Source organism: Mustela nigripes, chromosome 17 (genome assembly GCF_022355385.1).
Source record: "Mustela nigripes isolate SB6536 chromosome 17, MUSNIG.SB6536, whole genome shotgun sequence".
Taxonomy (NCBI): Eukaryota; Metazoa; Chordata; class Mammalia; order Carnivora; family Mustelidae; genus Mustela; species Mustela nigripes.
Window position 1 is genome coordinate 14,280,403 of NC_081573.1, and position 23,924 is coordinate 14,304,326.

Below are 23,924 nucleotides of genomic sequence, written 5' to 3' on the forward strand. Positions count from 1 at the left end.
TTCAAATTTCCCCAATTGTGTTAAAAGAAGTGAATTTTTTCCCCCTAGTTTGTTAGAATCCAAATCCAGACCAGGTCCACACAAGGCACTGAGTTGATTTTTCTTGAATATCTTTCATCTTGCAATAGCCCCTTTCCTCACCTCCCCTTACACATTATTATGAAAATGTTAAAATGTATAGAAAAATGGAAGGGATTTTACAATGAATACCCATATACTTACTGTCTAGATTCTTCAGTCTACATTTGCTATGTTTACTTTATCTCATATCTGCCCCCCTATCCATTTTGTTCGGGCCATTTACTTGTTGGGAAAAAAACAAGTCATTGGTCCTGCAGAATTTCCTACTCCCTGGATTTGGCTAGTTGCTTTTTTAAAGTATTATTTAACTTGTTCTTCTGTCCCCAGATTCTCTTTTAAGCTGGCTATAAGATCTAGAACAGTGCTCAAACTTTGGTGATGATGGCAATGTGCTGTCCCTGTGCTGTCCTGTATAGTCACCACCGGTGATACATTGAGCACTTGCCATGGGGCTAGTCTGACCAAGGAACTAAATCTTCTATTTTATTGAGTTTTAATTAACTTGGCTTTAAATGGCCACACATGGCTATCATCTCAGCACACATAGAGGCTTTACTGGGCTCAGTCTCAGGTGTCTTGTTTCGTTTTGTTTCGAGGAAACCACCTGGAGTCTTATAATCTGGAGTGACTGGCGTTTGGAGAGGAACAGGAATTATTTTTTTTCCTCTTCTCCACAACATGGGCCAAAGACTTCAATTTACTACAGAATCACTCCTCCTACTACTACATTACTATAGAATGAAGAGGCTAAAATTTCTGTGTTCACAAATGCACTGCCTAGATCACAAACATGCATATACTGTATATGCTCTTACATGTTTAAGACATGACATTAAGGACATTATAGATAACCATAAACTACAGTCAGGTTGGAACAGAATCTTCGCTGTCAGGCCCAGATGAATTGTGATATAATCTGGGCCCCAGGCCCCACTGAACAGAGGGACTCCTTGCAGCAGGACGGCATACGTGTGAGTGTGTGGGCAAGGGTGTGGCTGTGTGTGTGTCACCCGGGAGCCCAGATTCTTGATGCTCACGTGCTCACCGCTGCTCTCCCTGCAGCTCTGAGCTGTCCGCCCCACAGCCATTATGAGACCTGTTCCCGTGGCTGCCCGCTGTCCTGTGGGGACCTCCCGGTGCCTGGGGGCTGTGGCTACGACTGCTACGAGGGCTGTGTGTGTGACGAGGGCTTCGCACTCAGTGGTGAGTCCTGTGTGCCCCTGCCCTCCTGCGGCTGCACACACCAAGGAGTCTACCACCCGCCAGGCCAGACCTTCTACCCCGGACCTGGGTGTGATTCCCTTTGCCAATGCCAGGAGGGCGGCCTGGTGTCCTGTGAGCCCTCCGCCTGTGGCCCCCAGGAGGCCTGCCAGCCATCCGGTGGCTTCCTGGGCTGCGTGGTCGTGGGCTCTGCCACCTGCCAAGCTGAGGGAGACCCCCATTACACCACCTTCGACGGCCGCCGCTTCGACTTCATGGGTACCTGTGTGTACGTGCTGTCTCAGACCCACCAGACCCGGCCCGGGCTGCAGCAGTTCACCGTCCTGCAGGAGAACGTGGCCTGGGGCAATGGGAGAGTCAGTGTGACCAGGGTGATCACCGTCCAGGTGGCGAACTTCACCCTGCGGCTGGAGCAGAATCAGTGGAAGGTCACGGTGAGAGCAGCAGCGGAGCATGCAGGGGAGAGGGCCTGGGATAGAGGGTGCTCTGTGGGTGGGACACGCGCAGCACTCAGCCCCGGGGCAGGGGCTCCGAGCTCCAAGTGGATGTGGGAGTCACGAGACCCCTGAGGTGGGGAGGTGCCGGTCAAAACCCCAAGGGGGGAGCTGAGGAGTCAGGAGGCCTTGGGGACCTGAGACCTGCCCCCGCGTGGCTTAGTTTCCCCATCTGTCTGCTCCTCAGTCTCTCCTTTCCCTGCTCCTGCCTATCGCCTCTAAACATCTCTTTCCACCCCTCCTCCCTTTCTCTGCACCTTCCCTGCACCTGGTCCTCGCCCCAGCTGCCCCCTGGTCTTCCGGCCAGCAACAGGATGCAGTCAGAGGCTGGGCAAGGTCGGGGATGGGAAAAGTTGGAGGCCAGAGGATGATCTGTGAGTGACCCCATCACCCCTCACCAGCCGTGACAACAGTAACAGCAGCTACGGTTGTTCTCACACGGCGGACCCCTGATCTTGTTGGCCGCTGAACACTTCACATCCGCAGTGTCACTTCATCCTTGCAGCTGGAAGTACCAGGATTTGCTTTATTCTGTTGGTGGGGGGGTCCCATCCCTGGCCCAGAGTGCCCCAGCTAAGGGCACGACCTGAACCCAGGATGACATGCCAGGAGACAGTGCACCTGACCCTGGGTACACCATGGTGCTTTTCTGAGAAGGATTTGGTCTCTTACGGAAAGTGGAGGGGGTCTTCGCAGGGATCCCATGGCTGTTGTACTCGTGCAGGATTGATGGTGAGGCTGCCAACGAAGACTGACTTTTCAGGGCCCGCTGTTCCCTGGGCATGCATTAGTGAGATGCTCGCAGACGCTCCTCAGGCAGCACCTTACACAGAGTTCGCTCTGAACACAGGAGTGGTCGGTGTTCTTGTCATTCGCATCTCACTGAAGTTGCCAGCTTCTCCATGAGGTGGGAACGTCAATATCCCTCACTTTACAGATGAGGAAACTGAGACACAGAGGTCCCTGCTTGGGAAGTCTGGCAGGTGACTGTGTTTTAAGGAGCTTTAGCGAGGAGTGTGTTCTCCTGCCTTCTCCTCTGATGCTCATCGGGTCAGCATTCAGGAAGGACGAACGAGTGTGTTAATCAGGGGTCGATCTCCAAGGCTTCACTGGGTGCCCAGCAGCCTTCAACTTGAAACCACTGGCTCTTGGCTCAGGGGGTTGAAGTTCATTTCCCATCAGCCTAACATTCCACTTAAAGTGAAAAACTTTATGCTTAATGTGAAAAACCTTAGCACCCACTTACTTGTGAAAAGACAGACTTCCCAATCAGAGCTCACAATCCTAGTAGATGCTCCCAGAACACCCATTCCGTTCCAGACACACTTCTCACCACTTCCCAAATGTCAGTTTAAATAATACTGACAGTAACCAGAAGGACCCCACTCCGCAGGTGAGGAAACAAACACAGAGAGGCATCTTACGGGCAGGGCAGAGTTGCAGGAAGGGGAAGGGGAAGGGGCTGGAACCCAGACAGGTGGCTCTGGAGTCCATTGCCGCGTTATTGATCCGCAGGGGATAATGGAAGGGTAGCTGGGAAGCTTGTTACTCCTTGGAGACCTGTGTCAGCATCCCGGGGCTGCTGGCACAAGTTACCACAAGCGTGGTGGCTTAAAACCAGAGAAATTTGTGTTCTCACCATTGTGGAGGCCAGAAGTCCAAGCTCAAGGTGTTGGCAAGAGTTACCCTCCCTCCGAAGGCTCTGGGGGAGGCTCCTTCCTCGCCTCTTTCAGCTTCTGGTATTTTCCAGGTGCTCCTTGGCTCACAGCCACAACACTCCCATCCCAGGCTTGGTCTTTTTTTTTTTTTTTTTTTTTTTAATTTTAGAGAGAGAGAGTGTGCACAAGCAGGAGGGGCAGAGGGAGAGGGAGAGAGAATCTTTTTTTTTAAAAAACATTTTATTTATTTTGACAGACAGAAATCACAGGGAGGCAGAGAGGCAGAGAGAGAGGAAAGGAAGCAGGCTCCCTGCTGAGCAGAGAGCCCCATACGGGGCTCGATCCCCGGACCCCAGGATCATGACCTGAGCCGAAGGCAGAGGCTTTAACCCACTGAGCCACCCAGGTGCCCTGGGAGAGAGAATCTTAAGCAGACTCCACGCTGAGTGCAGAGCAGGACACAGGGCTCCATTTCATGACCGGGGCTGAGACCAAGAATCAGTGGCTCAGCCGACTGTGCTGCCCAGGCGTGCCCCCCTGGCTTTGTCTTCTTCTTTCTGTCTCCTTTTCTGGCTCTCATTATTCTATAAGGAAACTCATCACTGGGCATAGGGCCTACCTGAATCCAGGATGATCTTGAGAACATGACCCTAAGAAGATCTACAAACACTCCTATTCCAAATAAAATCATATTTTGGGGTTCTAGGTGGACATATCCTTTGGGAACCACCATTCGACCCACTATAAGACCCAGGGATTATGCCCATTTTACAAATACAGAAACTAAGGCCTAGAGAGGGGAGGTCACATGGATCTCCACATCAGGCAGGGACTCGAATTAGGGTCTGCCCTCTCAAAGTGCACCCTCTGATGCATGGAAACTGCTGCCTCCCAGGTGAATGGTGTGGACATGAGGCTGCCCGTGGTGCTGGACCAGGGCCAGGTCCGCGCCTCCCAGCATGGCTCGGACGTTGTGATCACCACTGACTTCGGCCTGCGTGTGGCTTATGACCTCGTGTACAACGTTCGGGTCACTGTCCCAGGCAACTACTACAAGCAGCTGCGCGGCCTGTGCGGGAACTACAACGGCGACGGCAAGGATGACTTCCAGAAGCCGGATGGCTCACAGGCAGGCAACTCAAATGAGTTTGGTAACTCCTGGGAGGAGCCGGTGCCAGGCTCCCCCTGCCTGCCACCGCCCACCTGCAAGCCCGGCGAGGATTGCTCCCCGAACCCCCAGTGCCCACCCGAGCTGGCGGAGAAGTACAAGCAGGAGAAGTTCTGTGGGCTTCTCACCAGCCCCACCGGGCCTCTGGCCGCCTGCCACAAGCTGGTTGATCCCCAGGGTCCCTTAGAAAATTGTGTCTTTGATCTTTGCCTGGGTGGTGGGAACGAGAGCATTCTCTGCAACAACATCCACGCCTATGTGAGTGCTTGCCAGGCAGCCGGAGGCAACATTGATCCCTGGAGGACCGAAACATTCTGTTGTGAGTAAGGGGCAGAGAAGGGGGGTGGGGGGAATGGAGGGGCAGCGGGAGGGGACACTGAGGCACAAAAGGGACAGACACGGGGCCCTGCACCCCCTCCCACAGAGCCCCTGGGAGGGGGCTCTGATGAGAACTCCCTCTTTGCAGCGATGAAGTGCCCCCCCAACAGCCACTATGAGGTCTGCGCGGACACCTGTTCCCTGGGATGCTCGGCACTCAGCGCCCCCCCACACTGCCCGGAGACATGTGCTGAGGGCTGCCAGTGTGACCCCGGCTTCCTCAGCAACGGCCAGGCCTGCGTGCCCATCCAGCAATGTGGCTGCTACCACAATGGTGTCTACTATGAGGTAGGACCCCAGTGATGGCGGGCAGAGCCGGGGCCTCGTGTGGGACCCCGTTCCACTGCCCATCACCCCACAGCCTGTCCACTGGCTTCCTGAACGTCTCTCCCACCCAGTCCTTCCTCTCCCCATAGCCCCACTGTGGTCCCATTGGTCATCTCACACCTGCTGCCCCTGTCCCCTCACTCTGGCTCCCTTGGGCCACCTTCCCCCATGGCCCAGGAAGACCCTTCTCAATATGGCCATGGACCTTGCAGCTTCAAACCCTCTCCTGCCCCCTCCCCGGTCTAGGCTGTCTCTGTGACACAGCAGATAACCCCCCTACTTCTTTCTCCCACCCTCTCACCCACTTAACTCCTCTTTCTTTGATTTGACTGTGTGTTTGTCTGAAGTCTGTTTCACTCAAAAGACCACGAGCTCTGTGAGGGCAGGCACCCTCTCTGCTCTTCCCCTCATACAAATGAAAATGGTAACAAAAGCAAACAGGTAGACGCCGCTTACCACGCACCAGTTATGGCATTTGGTGCTACATGCAGTCTCGGTGTGTTACACAGAGAGACGAACTTTTTGTTATGAAATTTTTTTTTAATTTATTTATTTATTTATTTATCTGTCAGAGAGAGAGAGAGAGAGAACACAAGCAGGCAGAGTGGCAGGTAGAGGCAGAGAGAGAAACAGGCTCCCCGATAAACAAGGAGCTGATGTGGGACTCGATCCCAGAACCCTGGGATCAGGACCTGAGCTGAAGGCAGCGGCTTAACCAACTGAGCCACCCACGCGTCCTAGTGATGAAAATTTTCAAACATGCAAAAGTTAAGAGAACAGTGTGATAAATCTCCATGGACCCTTCATGCAGCTTTAGTGATAACCACCTTTTCCCCATCTTGTTTCCTCTCCAACTTGGATGATTTCTTAAAAAACTCCCTTTTTCAGGGTGCCTGGGTGGCTCAGTGGGTTAAGCGTCTGCCTTCAGCTCAGGTCATGATCTCAAGGTCCTGGGATCCAGCCTCGCATCGGGCTTTCTGCTCAGCGGGGAGCCTGCTTCCCCCTCTCTCTCTGCCTGCCTCTCTGCCTACTTGTGATGTGTTAAATAAATAAATAAAATCTCTTTTTAAACAGTTCCCTTTTCTTTTCCCCTATATTTCATATGTATTATTAACTAAGTCATACTACCATAGGCAGGTGCTATTATTATCAGCAGCTTCTAGATGAGGAAATTAAGTGATCAAGAGGTTAAGTAATTTTTTTAAGATTTTATTCATTTGAGAGAGAGCATGTGAGTGCATGAACAGAGGCAGAGGGAGCAGGAGAAGCAGGCTCTCTGCTGGGCAGGGAGCTCAGCATGGGACCAATCCCACGATCCTGGGATCTTGACCTGAGCTGAAGGCAGACGCTTAACCCACTGAACCACCCAGGCGCCCCAAGGTTAAGTATGCACAGGGTGATACAGTTTGGAAATAGCAGAAACAGGCTTCAGACCCAGGCAGTTTCTCCAGAGCCTTTGCTCTTTTTTAAAAAATTTAAATTCAATTAATTGACATAATGTATTATTGGTTTCAGGGGTAGAGGTCAGGGATTCATCAGTCTTATATAATACCCAGTGCTCATTATAGAGCCTTTGCTCTTAATTGGTACGTTCCAAGCTCCTCACACACAGCAGACATTGAGAGGCCATTGTGGAATCATGGATGAGTGAATGAATGAAAGAATGAGTGAATTGGACCCCAAGGCCATGCAGTGCCTCAGGGTCAGAGACATCCCTTTCATGTTCTCTGAACCCTCTGGGCCCAGAACACCGGACATGGTGTCAGCTCCTGCCCTGACAGCTGCTGCCCTCTGTCCCCACAGCCGAACCAGATGATGCTGATTGACAACTGCCAGCAGCAGTGTGTGTGCCACGCTGGGCAAGGTGTGGTGTGCCAGGCCCACAGCTGCAAGCCAGGACAGGTGTGCGAGCCCTCAGGAGGCGTCCTGAGCTGCATCACCAAAGGTGCTGGGCTGCATCGGGCCCTGGGTGGCTGGGAATGGAGGACAGGGACCCCAGAGCAGAGGGTGGTTGAAACCCTTATTTTTACCGTGGGAGGCACAGAGGACCAAGGATCGAGGTCTCCACCTGGGGACCTCTGGGCTGGGATTTCTAGGGCCTGGGACAGAGGGGCCCCCAGGATGGAAGGTAGAGACTCATATGGTAGAATTCAGGCTGTGTGGATATACTCCCCAGGGCTATGTTTCCTAGGGCAGGTGTCTGAGACCCTCTGCATAAGGCAAGGACAGGCAAACTTTTTCCCTAAGGGGCCAGATGATAAATATTTAAACCTGCAAGGCCTTAGGGCCTCAGTCATAACTACCCAACCCTGCCATCATGGCGTGAAATCAGCCATAGACTATGTAAGCGAGGAGGAGAGGATCTCGTGAAACTCTGATATTTATGAAAACAGGCAGCCGGCTGTGAAAAGTCACTAGATTAGGCTCAGGGTTCCTAACACCATCTCCCCTTCAAGGTAGGGGTTTCGGGCAGGGACCCCACCAAGGCTGGGGTCTTCGATACAGGGCACTCCTCAAAAGGAGGATCAGGACTTACAGGGACACAGTCTCAGACAATGCAACACCACCCCCAACGCCCTATTAAGTTTAAGTCTCAGCGCTGCCCCCCAGGACTGGTTTCTTAGGGTGAAGCACAGAGCATAATTTCTTACTCCCAAAGACAAGGGAATGGGACCTCCAGAACGGACTGAGACTCTCAGTGATGCTGGGCAGGCTAACAGGAACCCCAGGGATGGGGGTATAGCAGTCAGCGTTGGATCCAGAGATGGAAATCACAGAGTCGCTTCAATGCAGAGTTTAATCAACAGAATTTACCTGTAATCAAGTACCAGAGGGTAAGAAGAATATGAATGAACACAAGAGCAGATGTTGGGAGCAGCCCCCTGCTACCACCCCCAGGTTAAAGCAGGGCACCCAGGGAAGGGAGGGAGACAGGGATGTCATTGGAAGTTGCAGCCAGAGCCCACTGGCTTAGAGGTTGTGCAGGCTGGAACTGGCAGGTGGGAAGATTCTGCTGGGTTGCCGGCAAAACTAGCAAAACTCCACGGAAGCTGCTGGTCAGAGCCTAAGTGATTCTCCAGGAGCCACGGACCTGGCTGCATGCGTTCCCAACCACCCCCCAACCACCGCAGGCAAGGGGAGCCAGAAGCTGCGCCCCCTGCCACAACCCTCCAGTGCTCTCTCCCGACAAAGCCCCATACTGTTTGTTGGTGAATCTGGAGCTGAGAGGCGACAAACTGAACACGCGCACAGGGGCAGAGAGGAGGCAGTTTTAAGGTTGGGCACAGGCGTTCAAAAACTAGGGTCACAGATACAGTGGCCCTAGGGACAGAGTTTTAGACAAAGAGACCCTCAGAGCTGGGGCTTTAGAAATGAGATCCCCAAAGCCAAGGTCTCAGAGGTAGCCAGCTCAAGGAGGCAGAGTCTTACACAGAGGGATCCCCAGGCCCTGAGGAGATACAGAGACCCCCAGGGCAGGGTCTCAAATGTTAGGTCCTCTGAGGGTTTAAATTCTCACCAGGAAGTTCCTCTAGTACCTTGGTTTAGCACAGAAACCTCCAGGACAGAGTCTCAGAGGGAGTGGTCCCCAGAAGGCTAGGAGCTCAGGCACATGGAGAAATGGGGGCCGGGGTGGGGGAAGTTCTGGAACACAGAAGGCCCTGGGGCTGTGGATGCCCTTCATGGATGCCTGCAGGGCTGGTATCACAGCTAACGGGACACACTGTGGCTGGGTTCCAACGTAAGGGCCCTACAGTGTGGGTCTTGGCTGCAAGGTCCCCAGGATCCGGTCTCAGACAGCAAACTGCCGGGTGTGGGTCTCAGCTGGGTGGCCCCTGATAGCCCTCCTCACCCACAGTAGCCCTCGGCACCATACAGGAGCCCCAGCACAAACTGGGGCAGATGCTGGGGAGTGAGCGGCCTTACGCCAGACAGACCCAGAATGCCCTCTCTCCTTGTCTCCAGACCCATGCCACGGTGTGACATGTCGGCCACAGGAGACCTGCCAGGAGAAGGATGGCCAGGCCGTGTGCGTGCCCAACTATGAGGCCACATGCTGGCTATGGGGTGACCCACACTACCACTCCTTCGATGGCTGGAACTTCGACTTCCAAGGTACCTGCGACTACGTGCTGGCCGCAGCTGGCCCCCAGGGGGGCAGCTCCCAGGGCCTAACCCCCTTCACCGTCACCACCAAGAATGAGAACCGGGGCAACCCGGCCGTGTCCTATGTGAGGCTCGTCACCGTGTCTGCCCTCGGCTTCAACATCTCCATCCACAAAGGGGAAATCGGCAAAGTCCGGGTAAGTCAGGCAGCGCAGCCTGCCAGGCTCGGTTAGGAGCTGAAGGTTCTCTCTGCCCCGAGGGTGGAAACAAAACAGCAACAGCAGTTACAGCAATTATCACCTCTCTGTTGGGAATTAAGCAGCCCTAGCCCTTTGCTAAGGGCTTTGATGTGGGATGGCAGCGTTTGCCTTTGGAGAGACCTGGGTTTAAATCCGGACTGTCCTTGTGAGCCGCGTGAAGTTGGGCGAGTAACTTTTCTTGGTGGGCCTCCATTTCCTCATCTGGGACATGGGATCCGGCTGAGAGCCTGTGAATGTTTGTGAGGGAATAAATGAGAGGCCCAGAGCCTCGAACATGGAGAGAAATTCAGGGAGATGGGGAGAGGGACAAGGGCCAGGAGGAGACAGACCACCCTTCCTGCTCATGGTAAAGGGGTTGCAGATGAATGGCAGTCCACAGCGGGAGAGGGAGAGGTGTGGGACAGGGTAGGGACCTGATAAATAATGTTGAGTGTCTTGAAGAGATGTCCAGACACAGAGAGATGCACAGGGAATGAGGAGAGAGAGAGGGAGTCACTGAATGAGAGAGATGCAGAGAAAGACCCAGAAAGAGAGAGAGAGAGAGAAAGATACAGAGTGAGAAAGAGAAACCCTGAGAGAGAAAGAGCCAGAAAGAGAAATAAGTCTAGATGTAGAGACAGGGAGAGACAACAGAGAGACAGAGAGACAGAGAGAGAGAGAGAGGAGAGGAAGGGAGGGAGATTGAGAGCGAGTGACAGACCCAGGCAAAACAGCAGAGGGAGGCTTCATTCTCCAGGGTCTGGACTCCAGCAATGTCCACAGTGCTTGTCAGATGACCTACAGCCATCAGTCAGTCGTGAGGGAGGCCTTGGCAGCTGCCAGCAGCAGCGGGACGAGGGAGGGAGGCAGGGGCCAGAGCTGGAGCCTCCACACCTCGAGTGAGCTGTTTGCCTCCTTTCCCCTCCTCCCCAGGTGAACGGTGTGCTGACAGCACTGCCCGTGTCTGTGGCAGGCGGCCGGATCTCGGTGACCCAGGGCGCATCAAAAGCGCTGCTGGTCACCGACTTCGGGCTTCAGGTCAGCTACGACTGGAATTGGCGAGTGGAGGTGACGCTGCCTAGCAGCTACCATGACGAGGTATTTGGGCTCTGCGGGAACATGGACCGCGACAGCAGCAATGACCGAGTCTTCCCCAATGGCACCCTGGCTCCCTCGATACCCGTCTGGGGCGGCAGCTGGCGCGTTCCAGGCTGGGACCCGCTGTGCTGGGATGAATGTCAGGGGAACTGTCCAACATGCCCCGAGGACCGAGTGGAGGAGTACAAGGGCCCTGGCTTCTGTGGACCCCTGGCCCCTGGCACGGGAGGCCCATTTGCCGCCTGCCATGACCACGTGGCCCCCGACAGCTTCTTCAAGGGCTGCGTTCTGGATGTCTGCCTAGGCGGGGGGGCCCACGACATCCTTTGCCAGGCGCTGGCTGCCTACGCTGCCGCCTGCCAGGCTGCTGGGATTGCCATTAAGGACTGGAGGGAGCAGGCTGGCTGTGGTGAGTGTTCGGGAGCAGAGCCGGAACTGGGGTAGGGGAGGGGTCCTGTCTCTGCCAGACTGGATGGGTCTCGCTTTCTGGGTCGTTTTGTTTGTCTCTCGCTCTCCCTATCTGTTTTTGTCTCTCGGTTTCTTGGTGCTTATCTCTATGTCTCCCTTTGATTGTCTCTCTGCCTCTCCATTTCTCATTCTCTCTTTCCTTGTCTCTGTTTGGGTCTTTCCCTGTGTGTCCCTATCACTGTCTGTCAGTGTCTCTTACTGTTCCCCTCAGTCCCTCTGTCTGTCCCTCTCTGTCTGCCTCTGTCTCCTCCCAGTCCTCTAACTCCATCCCCTGATGCCATTCCCTCCCTTTCTCTCCCTCCCACTCTTCGGTCTACCCACAGAGATCTCCTGTCCTGAGAACAGCCACTACGAGCTCTGTGGTCCTGCCTGCCCAGACAGCTGCCCATCCCCTAACCCCGCCACGACGCCAAAGCCATGTGATGGCCCCTGTGCTGAGGGCTGCCAGTGCGACTCGGGCTTCGTGTGGAGTGCTGACCGCTGCGTTCCCCTGGATGGTGGCTGTGGCTGCTGGGCCAATGGTACCTACCACGAAGCTGGCAGCGAGTTTTGGGCTGACGCCACCTGCTCCCAGATGTGCCGCTGTGGGCCTGGGGGTGGCTCACTGGTCTGCAAGCCTGCCAAGTGTGGGCTAGGGGAACAGTGTGCCCTGCTGCCCTCGGGCCAGCATGGCTGCCAGCCTGTCAGCACAGCGGAGTGTCAGGCCTGGGGTGACCCCCATTACGTCACCCTGGATGGGCACCGATTCGACTTCCAAGGCAACTGTGAGTACCTGCTGAGCGCACCCTGCAAGACACTGCCCACCGGAGCCGAGAACTTCACTGTCACTGTGGTCAACGAGCACCGGGGCAGCCAGGCGGTCAGCTACACTCGCAGCGTCACCCTGCACATCTACAAACACAGCCTTACCCTCAGTGCCCAGTGGCCCCGGCAGCTGCAGGTGAGGGGCCTGGAGCCAGGCCGGAGCACATGCCAGCCCTGGGGTTGTCTGGGACAGTCAGGAATTTGCCGTTCCCCCGACTACCTTGCATAGGTTAGCAAGGAATGATGCAGGGGTTGGAGTATAGGCCTTGGGGCAGGGCGTCTCAGAGCAGTGGCTTCCCCACTGGATAACTCCTTTAGTTTGGCCTTAGTTTATCCCGCTATAAAATGGGTGTAAGGAAAGTACCTGCTTCAGAGTGTTGTGTGAAGAAGCAGCAACCTCCTGTCTGCAGAGGCCTGTTATTACTACTACTGCTGTCATCATTATTATTACAAAGGGTAGATCCGGGGCTCAGGTTTCCACCCTATACCCCAACCCCGTGCGTAGTGGAGCCAAAATTCAAACCCGTACCTGCACCGTTCATTCCTCCCATCCTTACCCCGTGTCCGCAGGTGGACGGCAAGCTCGTAGCGCTGCCCTACCAGCTGGACTCGCGCCTGAGCGCCTATGTGAGCGGCGCCGACGTGGTGGTGACCACGGCCGCTGGGCTCTCTCTGGCTTTCGACGGGAACAGCTTCGTGCGGCTGCGCGTGCCGGCGCCGTACGCGGGCGCCCTCTGTGGCCTGTGCGGGAACTACAACCAGGACCCCACCGATGACCTGAAGGCTGTGGATGGGAAGCCAGATCGCTGGCAGGTGGGAGGCGAGGCTGGCTGCGGGGACTGCGTGCCCGGGCCATGCCCGCCGCCGTGCACAACAGAGCAGCAGGAAGCCTTCGGCGGCCCGGACGCCTGTGGCGTGATCTCCGCCGCCGACGGCCCACTGGCGCCCTGCCACGCCCTTGTGCCCCCGGAGAAGTACTTCCAGGCCTGCTTGCTGGACGCCTGCCAGGCCCAGGGCCATCCGGGAGGCCTCTGCCCGGCTGTGGCGGCCTATGTGGCAGTCTGCCAGGCCGCGGGGGCCCAGATCGGCGAGTGGAGGCGGCCGGACTTCTGTCGTGAGTACTGATGCATGCCTAGTCTACATAGTGGGGGTCTTCCTACCTCCCCTTTCCAGGCCTCTAAGATAAGAGCCTTCTCCTCCACCATGGAGTTAGGCATCCCCTTGCCTCCCCTGAGCCAGATAGCTCCTGTCCGAAAAACGATCTTGGCATTCACACACTGCAATGTACCAGGTCATACTGCAATGGGAGAGACTCAGATATACCTGGTCAGAAACCTCGGGTCCAGGATCCTCTCAGGGATTCAGGTGCTGATATCCTAGTCAGACAGACTGGGGTGGCTGGGCCCGCGGAAGCTACACAGCAAGATACAGCTGATCAGGTAGAGGCTGTCCGGTACCCCTGGTGAGAGAGCCCTGGAGTTGGTCCCATGCACCTACGCTGTTTCAAACCCTGAAAGACACAAGGTCAGACAGAATTGGTCTGATAACCTCAGACGGGGAGTCTCCTGCTTAGAGGCACTTGGGCAGAGACTCCCGGGTAGAATCATGACCCTGACATAGCCCCAAGTAGATAGACATATACAGGTTCTTGGTGGGATCATCCGGGGCAGTTCCCCTCAGACACATTGCCTTGGTCAAATGTATCCTGTTAGCTTCATGCAATCAGACACCTATGGTCAAAGTCACGCTGACACAACCTTGTCGGAGAGACTCCGTCAGAGGCCCCTGGTCAGACATCCACAAGCCAGGTAGACCCAGGTGGATTCCCACCAGACACACAAGATACATTTGGCCCCACACCCCACTCAGGCTCACCTGGGCAGGTCCTCCCACTCTGCGCCTCCCCTGTGCCCCTCCCTTGCTGCTTCCTGGCTCATTCCCTCTTGCTCCCCACAGCCCTCCAGTGCCCTGCCAACAGCCACTACAAGCTCTGCGGTGACTCCTGCCCTGTGAGCTGCCCGAGCCTCTCCGCGCCCGAGGGCTGCGTGCAGAGCTGTCGTGAGGGCTGCGTCTGTGATGCCGGCTTCGTGCTCAGCGGTGACACCTGCGTGCCTGTGGGCCAGTGTGGATGCCTCCACGAGGGCCACTACTACCCGCTGGGCGAGTCCTTCTACCCAGGCCCTGAGTGTGAGCGGCGCTGTGAGTGTGGGCCAGGTGGCCAAGTCACTTGCCAGGAGGGCCCGGCCTGCAGGCCCTACGAGGAGTGCCGGGTAGAGGACGGTGTCCAGGCCTGCTACCCTACAGGTTGTGGCCGCTGCGTGGTCAATGGGGGCCTCCACTACATTACCCTTGATGGCCGTGTCTATGACCTACATGGCTCCTGCTCCTACATCTTGGCCAAAGTCTGCCACCCACAGCCTGAGGATGAGGACTTTAGCATTGTGCTCGAGAAGGATGCGACCGGCAATGTCCAACAGCTGGTGGTGACTGTGGCTGGCCAGGTTGTGAGACTGGCTCGGGGGCCAAAGGTAAGTGGATATGGCCTTACCCTGGGAATCTGAGCAGGACAGGGCCCACCCTGAGGGTTCTGAGGGGGCTATGACCCCGCCCCAAGGCAAGTGAGGGGGACAGAGATCTGAGGGTCTGAAGGGGCATGGTCCCACCCCAAAGGGCCTGCGAGGGACATGGCTCCACCCCAGGAGTCTGAGGGGACCACTCCACCCGTGGTTCTGTGAGTCCCTGACCTCCCTGACCTTTCCACCTAGGTCACCGTGGACGAAGAAGCTGTGGCCCTGCCTGTGGCTGTGGGTCACGTGCGGGTGACTGCCGAGGGCCGGAACGTGATTTTGCAGACGACCAAAGCACTGCGGCTTCTCTTTGATGGCAATGCCCATGTCCTCATATCCATCCCCAGCCCCTTCCGTGGCCGGGTCTGTGGCCTCTGCGGGAACTTCAATAGCAACTGGACCGATGACCTCGTCTTGCCCAACGGTGCCGAGGCCCCCAGCGTGGATGCCTTTGGAGCCGGGTGGCGGGCACCCAGCTCCTCCCACGGCTGTGGCGAGGGCTGTGGGCCCAGCGGCTGCCCCGTGTGCTTGGCCGAGGAGACGGCACCATATGAGAGCAACCAGGCCTGCGGTCAGATCCGGGACCCCCAGGGCCCTTTCGCGGCCTGCCACGCAATACTGAACCCCTCTGAGTACTTCCGCCAGTGCGTGTACGACCTGTGTCTCCACAAAGGCAACACCACCTTCCTCTGCCGCAGCCTGGAGGCCTACACGGCAGAATGCCAGGCAGTCGGTGGGACCGTGAAGACGTGGAGAACAAGCAGCTTCTGCCGTGAGTGTCTGGGGGGCCCCTCCGAGGACTCCAGACCGGGCTCAGGGATAACCCCCTGACCAACTCCTGTCCTATGTCTCAAGAGCAGTCCCTCCCTCCTGAAGGCTCCCCCCAGCTTCTCCCGCAGCACACCTGCTGGTCTCCCTCCTTCCCCCTGAAGCCCTTCTCAGACTTCAGGGACCCCCAGTCCTGAAATCGCAGACACAGTTCTTCCCCAGGGTTCATCCTCAGCCCTTTCCTTCTGACCCTGGAGGGCTGGTCAGGCAGGTCCGCAGCTCACATGATAAAGCCTGAGTCTGTGGCTCACCTGGAGCTCTGGGATGGGACCATATCCCCTCTAATCCCCAGCCCAGGACGGTACCTCTCAGGTACCCCTAGTGAGGAGTATGTTTCCTTCAGACTGCCAGGGTAGGGCTGTGTCTCACTTATCCTTCTCAGGACAGCACCCATGTCCAGAGTCATTACCCACCTATGTAGCCCTCGATTTGTCCTCAGTGCTGACAGTGGACACTGTCTGTCTTCAGCACCGACCAATCTCCTGACTGCCAGTCTTAGGGGTCCAGCAGCTTCCTGGACACTTTCCCCTGGGTGTCTTTAGGGTCTCTCACACCTGCTGTGTTCCCATATGACATCAGCATTTTACCCCAAACCTGATCCTCCCTTTCCCTGACCCCAGTCCACATCTCCCGGCAGCCTTGCCATTGGCCAGTTGCTCAGCCAGAGCCCAGGGCCTCACCCTAGAGGCTTGCCCTGCGTCTTTGCAACTCCCTGTGTTTACCCCATCCTAGTCCTGGACCCCTCTGCCTCTGCTTCCCCAGTGCAGCCCTGACCATGCTATTGGACTATTGGTCCCACTGACATGAACTCCACAGGACAGGGCCCGAGGCTATCTTGGCAGCTGGCATCCCCAGCACTGCCAACCGAGATCCTGGTTTGCGGGGAGGCCACAGTCAGTGTGGGAGTTGGGGCATGGGGCCTCGCCCGCCCCCAAGCCTGACCCACTCTGCCTTTTCCCTGTACAGCACTGCAGTGCCCTGCCCATAGTCACTACTCCACCTGCATGCGCTCCTGCCAGGGCTCCTGCGCAGCTCTGTCCGGCTTCACGGGCTGTACCAGCCGCTGCTTTGAGGGCTGTGAGTGTGACGACCGCTTCCTGCTCTCACATGGCACCTGCGTCCCCATACAGAACTGTGGCTGCGCCCACAATGGCCACTACTTGCCGGTGAGGGCGGGCTGGCGGCTGGCGGCGGGCAGGGAGGGTGGAAGAGCTCAAGGGAGACTCGGGGCTTCTGTGCCGACCCCCTCAAGGTTGGGGACAGAGGAGCCACCTCCATTTCCCAGCTCGGTGACTCAGTGCCGGTAAAGTCCCGGTATGAGTTTCCTGAGGCTGCTGAGACAAACGACCTTAAACTCGGTGGCTTCACAAACCAGAGAAATCTGTTCTCCCAGAGTTCTGAAGCCCAGCATTGGAAATCAGGGTCACTGGGGCAAAATCAAGGTGTGGGCAGAATGGCGCCCTTCAGAGGCTCTGGAGGAGAATGGCTTCCTCCCCCGCTCCAGGTTTTGATGGCTGAGGCATTCCTCAACTGTGGCCACCTGCAATTTTTTCTTCTGTATCACATTTCCCTTCCTCCTGTGTGTGTGTGTCATAAAATCTCCACGTGCCTCCCTCTTTAAGGATACATTCAATTGCATTTAAGTTCCACCCAGATAATCCAGGACAGGCTCCCCATCTCCAAATCCTTAATTCATCACATCCACAAACACTCTTTTTCCATATAAAACAGGTTCCAGGAATCGGGGCCTGACATATTGGGGGGCCCATTATTCGGCCTCCTCCAGTCCCCTCTCTGAGCCTCATTTTCTTCATGGGGTTAATCGTCATCCTGGCACCAGAGGTGTTTGACAATCAGGTGCCATTGTGCCTGAAGGGTACCCGCTGGGGCCCGAGCCTCACCTTCTGCCTTCATCATATAGTAAAAATACTGACAATTTACAACAGCACAGATGGTGGGCAAGTTGGCAATTGTCTCCTGATGGAAGTTGAAAGTGAATTAGATTTACTTTTGTGCTTGATGTTTTCTGCGCTCTTGTGATGTCCCAAGTTTGTTATAGGTGTCACTTTATTTTGTGATCATAACACTCTTATGAGATGGGCACTATTGCGACAAAGAGAAGTCAGCCCAGGACCGTCTCTTAGCGAGTAGTGAGGCTGGGATTTACACCCCAGCAGTCCGGACCCACCCTCTGAACAACTAGGCATTCTACTTCCTCATCTTATTTATCAAATAAAGGAAAGATGAATGACCACATCCCATCCTCATTTATCCCCATCATTTTATTAATGGCAGAAAGGTAGACTAGAAGGCCAGAAAGTACAAGACTTCTGGGGGAGGAAATGCCAAACTGCTCCTTCCTCTGGGTGTCACCACCTACAGGAAGCCCTCCCTGATCTCCTAGGCTGGTTTAGGTATTACTACAGTGCTTCCCCTTTCCCAACTCTGACCAGTCTGCTTGTGCTAGAAGGTTTCTTGGATTTATGAGTCTAATATTCACCAGAGAAGTCTGGGCTGGAGATACAGATGAGCGAGCCACCCATATAAAGATGGTATTTAGCTCTTTTGTTCTATTCATTCATTTCTTTTAATGTTTTCAGACTTCTTTTTTATTTTTTAACATTTAACATATATTATTTGTTTCCGAGGTACAGGTCTTTGATTGACCGGTCTTCCATAATACCCAGTGCTCTTACAACACATACCCTCCCCAGTGTCCATCATCCAAGTACCCCATCTTCCCAGCCTCCAGCAACCTCCCCTCCAGCAGCCCTCAGTTTTTTCCTAATATTAAGAGTCTCTTATGGTTTGTCTCCCTCTCTGGTTTTGTCTTGTTTCATTTTTTCCTCTCTTCCCCTATGATCTTCTGCCTTGTTTCTTAAATTCCACATATCAGTGAGATTATATGATAATCGTCTTTCTCTGGTTGACTTATTTCACTTAGCATAATATTCCCTAGTTTCATCCATGCCATTACAAATGGCAAGATTTCATTTTTGATGGCCGTGTAGTATTCCATTCTCTGTGTGTGTGTGTGTGTGTGTGTTTGTGTACACACACACCACATCTTCTTTATCCATCCATCTGTTGATGAACATCTAGGCTCTTTCCATAGTTTGACTATTGTGGACATTGCCGCTATATACATTGAGGAGCATATGTCCCTTGGGATCACTATATTTTATCTTTAGGGTAAATACCCAGTAGTGTGATTGCTGGGTCTTAGGGTAGCTCTATTTTCATACTTTTTGAGGAATCTCCATACTGTTTTCCAGAGTGGCTGCACTGGCTTGCATTCCCACCAACAGTGTAGGAGGGTTCCCCTTTCTCCACATCCCAACATCTGTCGTTTCCTGACTTGTTGATCTTAGCCATTCTGACTGGTGTGAGGCAATATCTCATTGTGATTTTGATTTGTATTTCCCTGATGTTGAGTGCTGTTGAGCACTTTTTCATGTGTCTGTTGGCCATCTGGATGTCTTCTTTGCAGAAATGTCTGTTCATGTGTTCTGCCCATTTCTTGATTGGATTATTTTTCTTTGGATGTTGAGCTTGATAAGTTCTTTGTAGATTTTGGATACTAGCCCTTTATCTGATATGTCATTTGCAAATATCTTCTCCCATTCTGTTGGTTGTCTTTTGGTTTCATTGACTGTTTCCTTTGCTCTGCACAAGCTTTTTATCTTTAAGTCCCAATAGTTCATTTTTGCCTATGTTTCCCTTGGCTTTGGAGACATGTCTACAAGAATTTGCTGCGGCTGAGGTTGAAGAGGTTGCTGCCTGTGTTCTTCTCTAGGATTTGGATGGATTCCTGTCTCACACTGAGGTCTTTCATCCATTTTGAGTCCATTTTTGTGTGTGTGTAAGGAAATGGTCCAGTTTCATTCTTCTACATGATGCTGCACAATTTTCCCAACACTGTTTTTTGAAGAGACTGTCATTTTTCCACTGGACATTCTTTCCTGCTTTGTTGAAGATTAGTTCACCACAGAGCTGAGGGTTCATTTCTGGGTTATCTATTCAGACTTCTTTTTTTAAAATAATTCAAACTTAAGGAAACTTGCAAGAATCATATGAAGAACTCCTGTATACCTTTCCTTTAGGTTCTTGTTGACCTTTTGGCATGCTTGCTTTTTTTTTTTAAGATTTTATTTATTTATTTGAGAGAGAGAGAGAGGGAGAGAGAAAATGAGCGAAAGGGAGGGGCGGAGGAGGGGGGAGAAGCAGAGTCCCTGCTGAGCAGGGAGCCCGATGCGGGGCTTAATCCCAGGACCTGAGATCATGACCTGAGTCAAAGGCAGACACTGAACTGACTGAGCAGCCCCCACCCCGGTATCCCCTTATGCTTGGTCTATCATCCTTTCGTATAAGGGTATATGAACGTGTTTTCTGAACTATTTTAGAGTGATGCTGACATAGTGCTCCTTTACCCCCTAGTACTTTGGCTTGGCTTTCCTAAAAACAAGGAAATTCATTTACATGATTATGATGTGATTAATTTCAAAATCAGGAAGTGAACACTGACTCAATACTATATAAAGACTCCATCTGAGTTTTACCAGTGGTCCCAGTGATATCCTCTACAACAATTGCCCGCCCCTCCTGGGCCAGAGTCTAAATGAGGATCAGACACTGCTTTTAGTTTTGTTGAGATTTGATGAGATCACCAGGTAGTGAACCCAGAGAGAGAAGGAAAAGGTTTAAGGGCTGTGCACTGAGCAAAGTAACAGTTACGGATTGGGGAGATGATCTGGGAGGTGAGGACGAACTTGAAAATGCAGGAAAAAGAGAGGAGCCAGTCAGGTAGGAGAAAAAAAGTTATTTGCTGGAGTTGGGTTCCCAGGGCCCTGTGTTCTGGGCTGTGGGTGTCAGGACTCCAGGCTCTCTGTCTTACCTGCTATGATTTGGCTTTTACTGGTTTACACCTTACCCCAAAACATAGTGACTTAGGGGTGCCTGGGTGGCTCAGTGGGTTAAAGCCTCTGCCTCCAGCTCAGGTCATGATCTCAGCATTCTGGGTTCGAGCCCCGCATCAGGCTCTCTGATCGGCGGGGGCCTGCTTCCTCCTCTCTCTCTCTCTGCCTACTTGTGATCTCTGTCTGTCAAGTAAATAAATAAAATCTTTAAAAAAAAAATAGTGGCCTGAAACAACTACTTGCTGAGTTCATGATTCTGGGAGTCCACTGTTCAGGCTGGACTCAGCTGGGTGCTTCCTCCGCTGTTCTGGAGCTCATCATACATCTCTAGCCCTGTGGTGGGTCCGCTGAGGGCTGGCTGGCATACAGTGGTAGCAGCTGGGATTGGTGTCTCTCTTCCGTGGGGTCTGATCCTCCAGCAGACTAGTCCATGCTTGTTCTTATGGCCAGGGTCCCAAGAAAGAGAGAGAGAAGGGAGGAAGGAAGGGAAAGAGAGAGAAAGAGAAAGCTGTGAGGTCTCATGAGGTCCAACCTTGAACCTGGCGCGGCATTACTTCTGTTGCCTTACAACAACCAAAGTGTAACGCTTAAGTGAACCCAGATTCCTGGGGGAAGGGGAAGTAAACTCCATGGCTCAGTGGAAGTTGCTGCCAAGTCACCCTGTATGGTTGCAGAGAGTCTGGGAGATTGCGGCCATGGGCGCCATCCGCTGCACCCCGGCCACCTGGCCCCTCTCTCTATGCACAGGTGAACTCCTCACTGCTGAGCTCAGACTGCCACCAGCGCTGTTCCTGCTCCCCAAGCACCGGCCTGACTTGCAAGGCATCCAGCTGCGAGCCAGACCGTGTCTGTGAGGTCCAGGCTGGGGCCCGGAACTGCTGGGCCTCCCAGGGTCTCTGTTCCCTCTCTCTGGATAACAGCCTCAACACCTTCGATGGGTCCCGCAGAGCTTTCCGCTCCCAGGGCATCTACGAGCTGTCTTCCCCCTGCCCCGGGCTACCAGACACCATCCCCTGGTTCCGCGTGGTGGCTGTGGTCCAGGCCTGCCAAGGCAAAGTTGAATCTGTGAACCAGGTTCACATCTTCTTCAAGGATGGGCTGGTGACTCTGAGCTCAGAGCACGGAGTGTGGGTAAGCCTGGGCACAAGGGCATGTCTCCCCTGGGCTTTTGTCCTTCCTGCTGCTATGCACCTACAATCCTGGCTGCCCGTCTGCCTGTGTTTTCTTTATCCAGATCTCTGTAGTTCAGTCTCTGGATTGGTATTTGTCTCAGTATTTTGAACTTAGTCTGTTCTGGCTGAGTTCTTGAGGAGCGAAAACACACTCAAGTCAATCACTCATTTTGATCATAGCATTAATCGAAACTCTATTGGTTGTAAACAGCAGAAATCCAAATCAGGTTGCCTTGAGCAAAAAGGAATTTCTTGGCCCCTAGAACTAGAAAATCCAGGGGTAGAGCCTCAGGCGTGGCTGCATCCAGGTGCCCTAGTGGTATTATCCGGATTTGTACCTCTATCTTTTGGACTTGCTGTTCACCAAATCAGTTTCATTCTTTGTGGTTCCCCACAAGGACAGGGACTATTATCTCCATTGTACACAGAGGATAAACTAGGTCCCAAGAAGCCCCAAGCATTCAGATTTCCTGGGAGAGATCCAGGCTTTGAACCCACCAGCACCAGGCTCTGTTCCCCACCACGTTGGTGGGAACAAGGTCCTAGGGGTAACAAGGGGCCATGATCATGTCCAAGTGCAGTGTTCAATAGGAATTTCTCCTGGACTCTGATGACGCTGGCCACTGATCCTTCCCTCACCTGTCCCTCAGCTTGCTCTTCGGGCCCCGCTCAGCCTATCATTGTCTGCCTCCACGAGTCTGTTCCAGCTCTGGTGCCCCCTCTCTTCTGCCTCTTGACTTCCTCTCACGTACATTTATGTTTGCCAAACCCCATGGTTCTTGCCACCCTCGTTCCAGATTTCTCAGAGAGAATCTGGCCAAACTGAGGTCTGATGCTGACTTACATTCCAATTATTCGTGGCCCATGCGGGAGAGCCCCAGACCCAAACATGGACGTCAAGCTACACTAACGTTCCCAGATGAGCATGTCCCTAGTTCTGTGACCTTTTACTGATTGCAGAGACATCCACTGGGGTCTTCTAGGTTCAGTGGAGAGAGACAGCCGATGCTCCACACACACACAGCCCTCGGTGGATGGTCTGCAAACCCCCACCAGCGCTTGGAGATGGGCCAAGACTCAGCCTTGCTGGAAGCAGGGAGGTTTGCATTCTCTCCTTCCAATAATCTGGGCCAGTCATTCCTTTTCTCAAGCCATCTTCTTGATCCATAATTCAGGTTAACAGACCCCTACTCTTGACCTCCCCCTTGCCCTTCTACGGAGAGAAACAGTTCTCTACAGAGCAGACAGATGTTCGAGAAATGGGAATCAGATCATGTGGAAAACTCTACGGTGGCTTCCTAGAGCAGCATTCCAAACTCAAGCCACCTCCTTTCATTGGCCTACATACAAGGTTTTGTGTGAGCTGACTCCTGCTGGCCTCCAACCCTGTTTCCGGTAACTCCATCCCTTGTTAGCTATGCTAATGATTGGCCAGGCCGACCTTTCAGTAAACCAGGCTTGTTCCCGCTTCGGACCTTCACATGTGCTGTTCCTACTGCTGCAAAGCTCTTCACCCAGGCAGGCTGAGTTGACACCTTCTCGTCCTCCAGATCTCAGTTCCAGCGGTGCTTCTCCAGAAAGGCCTTTCCTGACCACGTACCAAAGTTCCTCCTCTCTATCCCAGTCTCCATACTATCAGGGTCTTTGATTTCCTTCAAAACACTTCTCGCTTTCTGTAGTCATCCATTATTTGTTCGTGTTTCTTGCTTTTCTTCATCACTAGAATATAATCCTTAGGTGGGCAGTGGTCCCATCCATCTTGGTCATCACTTTGTCCCCAGTACCCAGAATGGGGCCTGGCCACCCAAGAGGATTCCCAGGAGAAGGTTGTTTTTGTGAATACAATCAGCCCTGTTGCGTCTACAGCAGACCATGAACTGAGTGACAGATGATACAGACCTAGTTCTTATACTTCCAAAGCTTAAAGCCTGGTGAAACTCTGCATCCACCCCTCCAACTATCCTTCGCTGCATCTCTCTCTTTCTCTCCCTTCTTCCAGCCATCTATTCTTCTACCTGTTTCCTTTTTCCCCTTTCTCCCTCCCTCTCTTTTCCCTCCCTCCATTCCTTCTTTCCCTCTCTCCACCCACCTATCATCATTCACCTACAGTCCTTACACCCATCCATCCCCTCATCTACCCATCCATCATCCATCCATCCATCCACCTACCAGTCCATCCATCATCCATCCATCCATGCATCCATGCATCCACCCATCCATCATCCATCCACCCATCCACCTACAAGTCCATCCATCTGTCCATCCATCAATCCATGCTTCCACCCACCCATCATCCATCCACCCACTAGTGTGTACACCCACCCATCCACTCATCCAACCAACCACCATCCACCCACCAATCCATCCATCCATCCATCTATCCAGGCAATATCTACCTATC

The 23,924-nt window shown here is 53.7% G+C and overlaps 1 protein-coding gene across 2 annotated transcripts in view; it reads left to right on the forward strand.

The window, feature by feature from the left end:
• FCGBP (Fc gamma binding protein) overlaps positions 1-23,924 on the forward strand; it is a 42,131-nt gene that overhangs the window by 16,946 nt on the left and 1,261 nt on the right. The window contains exons 7-18 of one of the 2 annotated variants that reach the window (XM_059382992.1): positions 1,144-1,736; positions 4,350-4,941; positions 5,089-5,288; positions 7,131-7,272; positions 9,291-9,628; positions 10,604-11,177; positions 11,560-12,176; positions 12,611-13,154; positions 13,997-14,568; positions 14,806-15,379; positions 16,402-16,601; positions 21,099-21,482. In XM_059382992.1, the coding sequence (XP_059238975.1) occupies positions 1,144-1,736; positions 4,350-4,941; positions 5,089-5,288; positions 7,131-7,272; positions 9,291-9,628; positions 10,604-11,177; positions 11,560-12,176; positions 12,611-13,154; positions 13,997-14,568; positions 14,806-15,379; positions 16,402-16,601; positions 21,099-21,482 (5,330 nt within the window). The remainder of the gene's footprint in view (positions 1-1,143; positions 1,737-4,349; positions 4,942-5,088; positions 5,289-7,130; positions 7,273-9,290; positions 9,629-10,603; positions 11,178-11,559; positions 12,177-12,610; positions 13,155-13,996; positions 14,569-14,805; positions 15,380-16,401; positions 16,602-21,098; positions 21,483-23,924) is intronic. The other variant, XM_059382993.1, reaches the window with a different exon arrangement.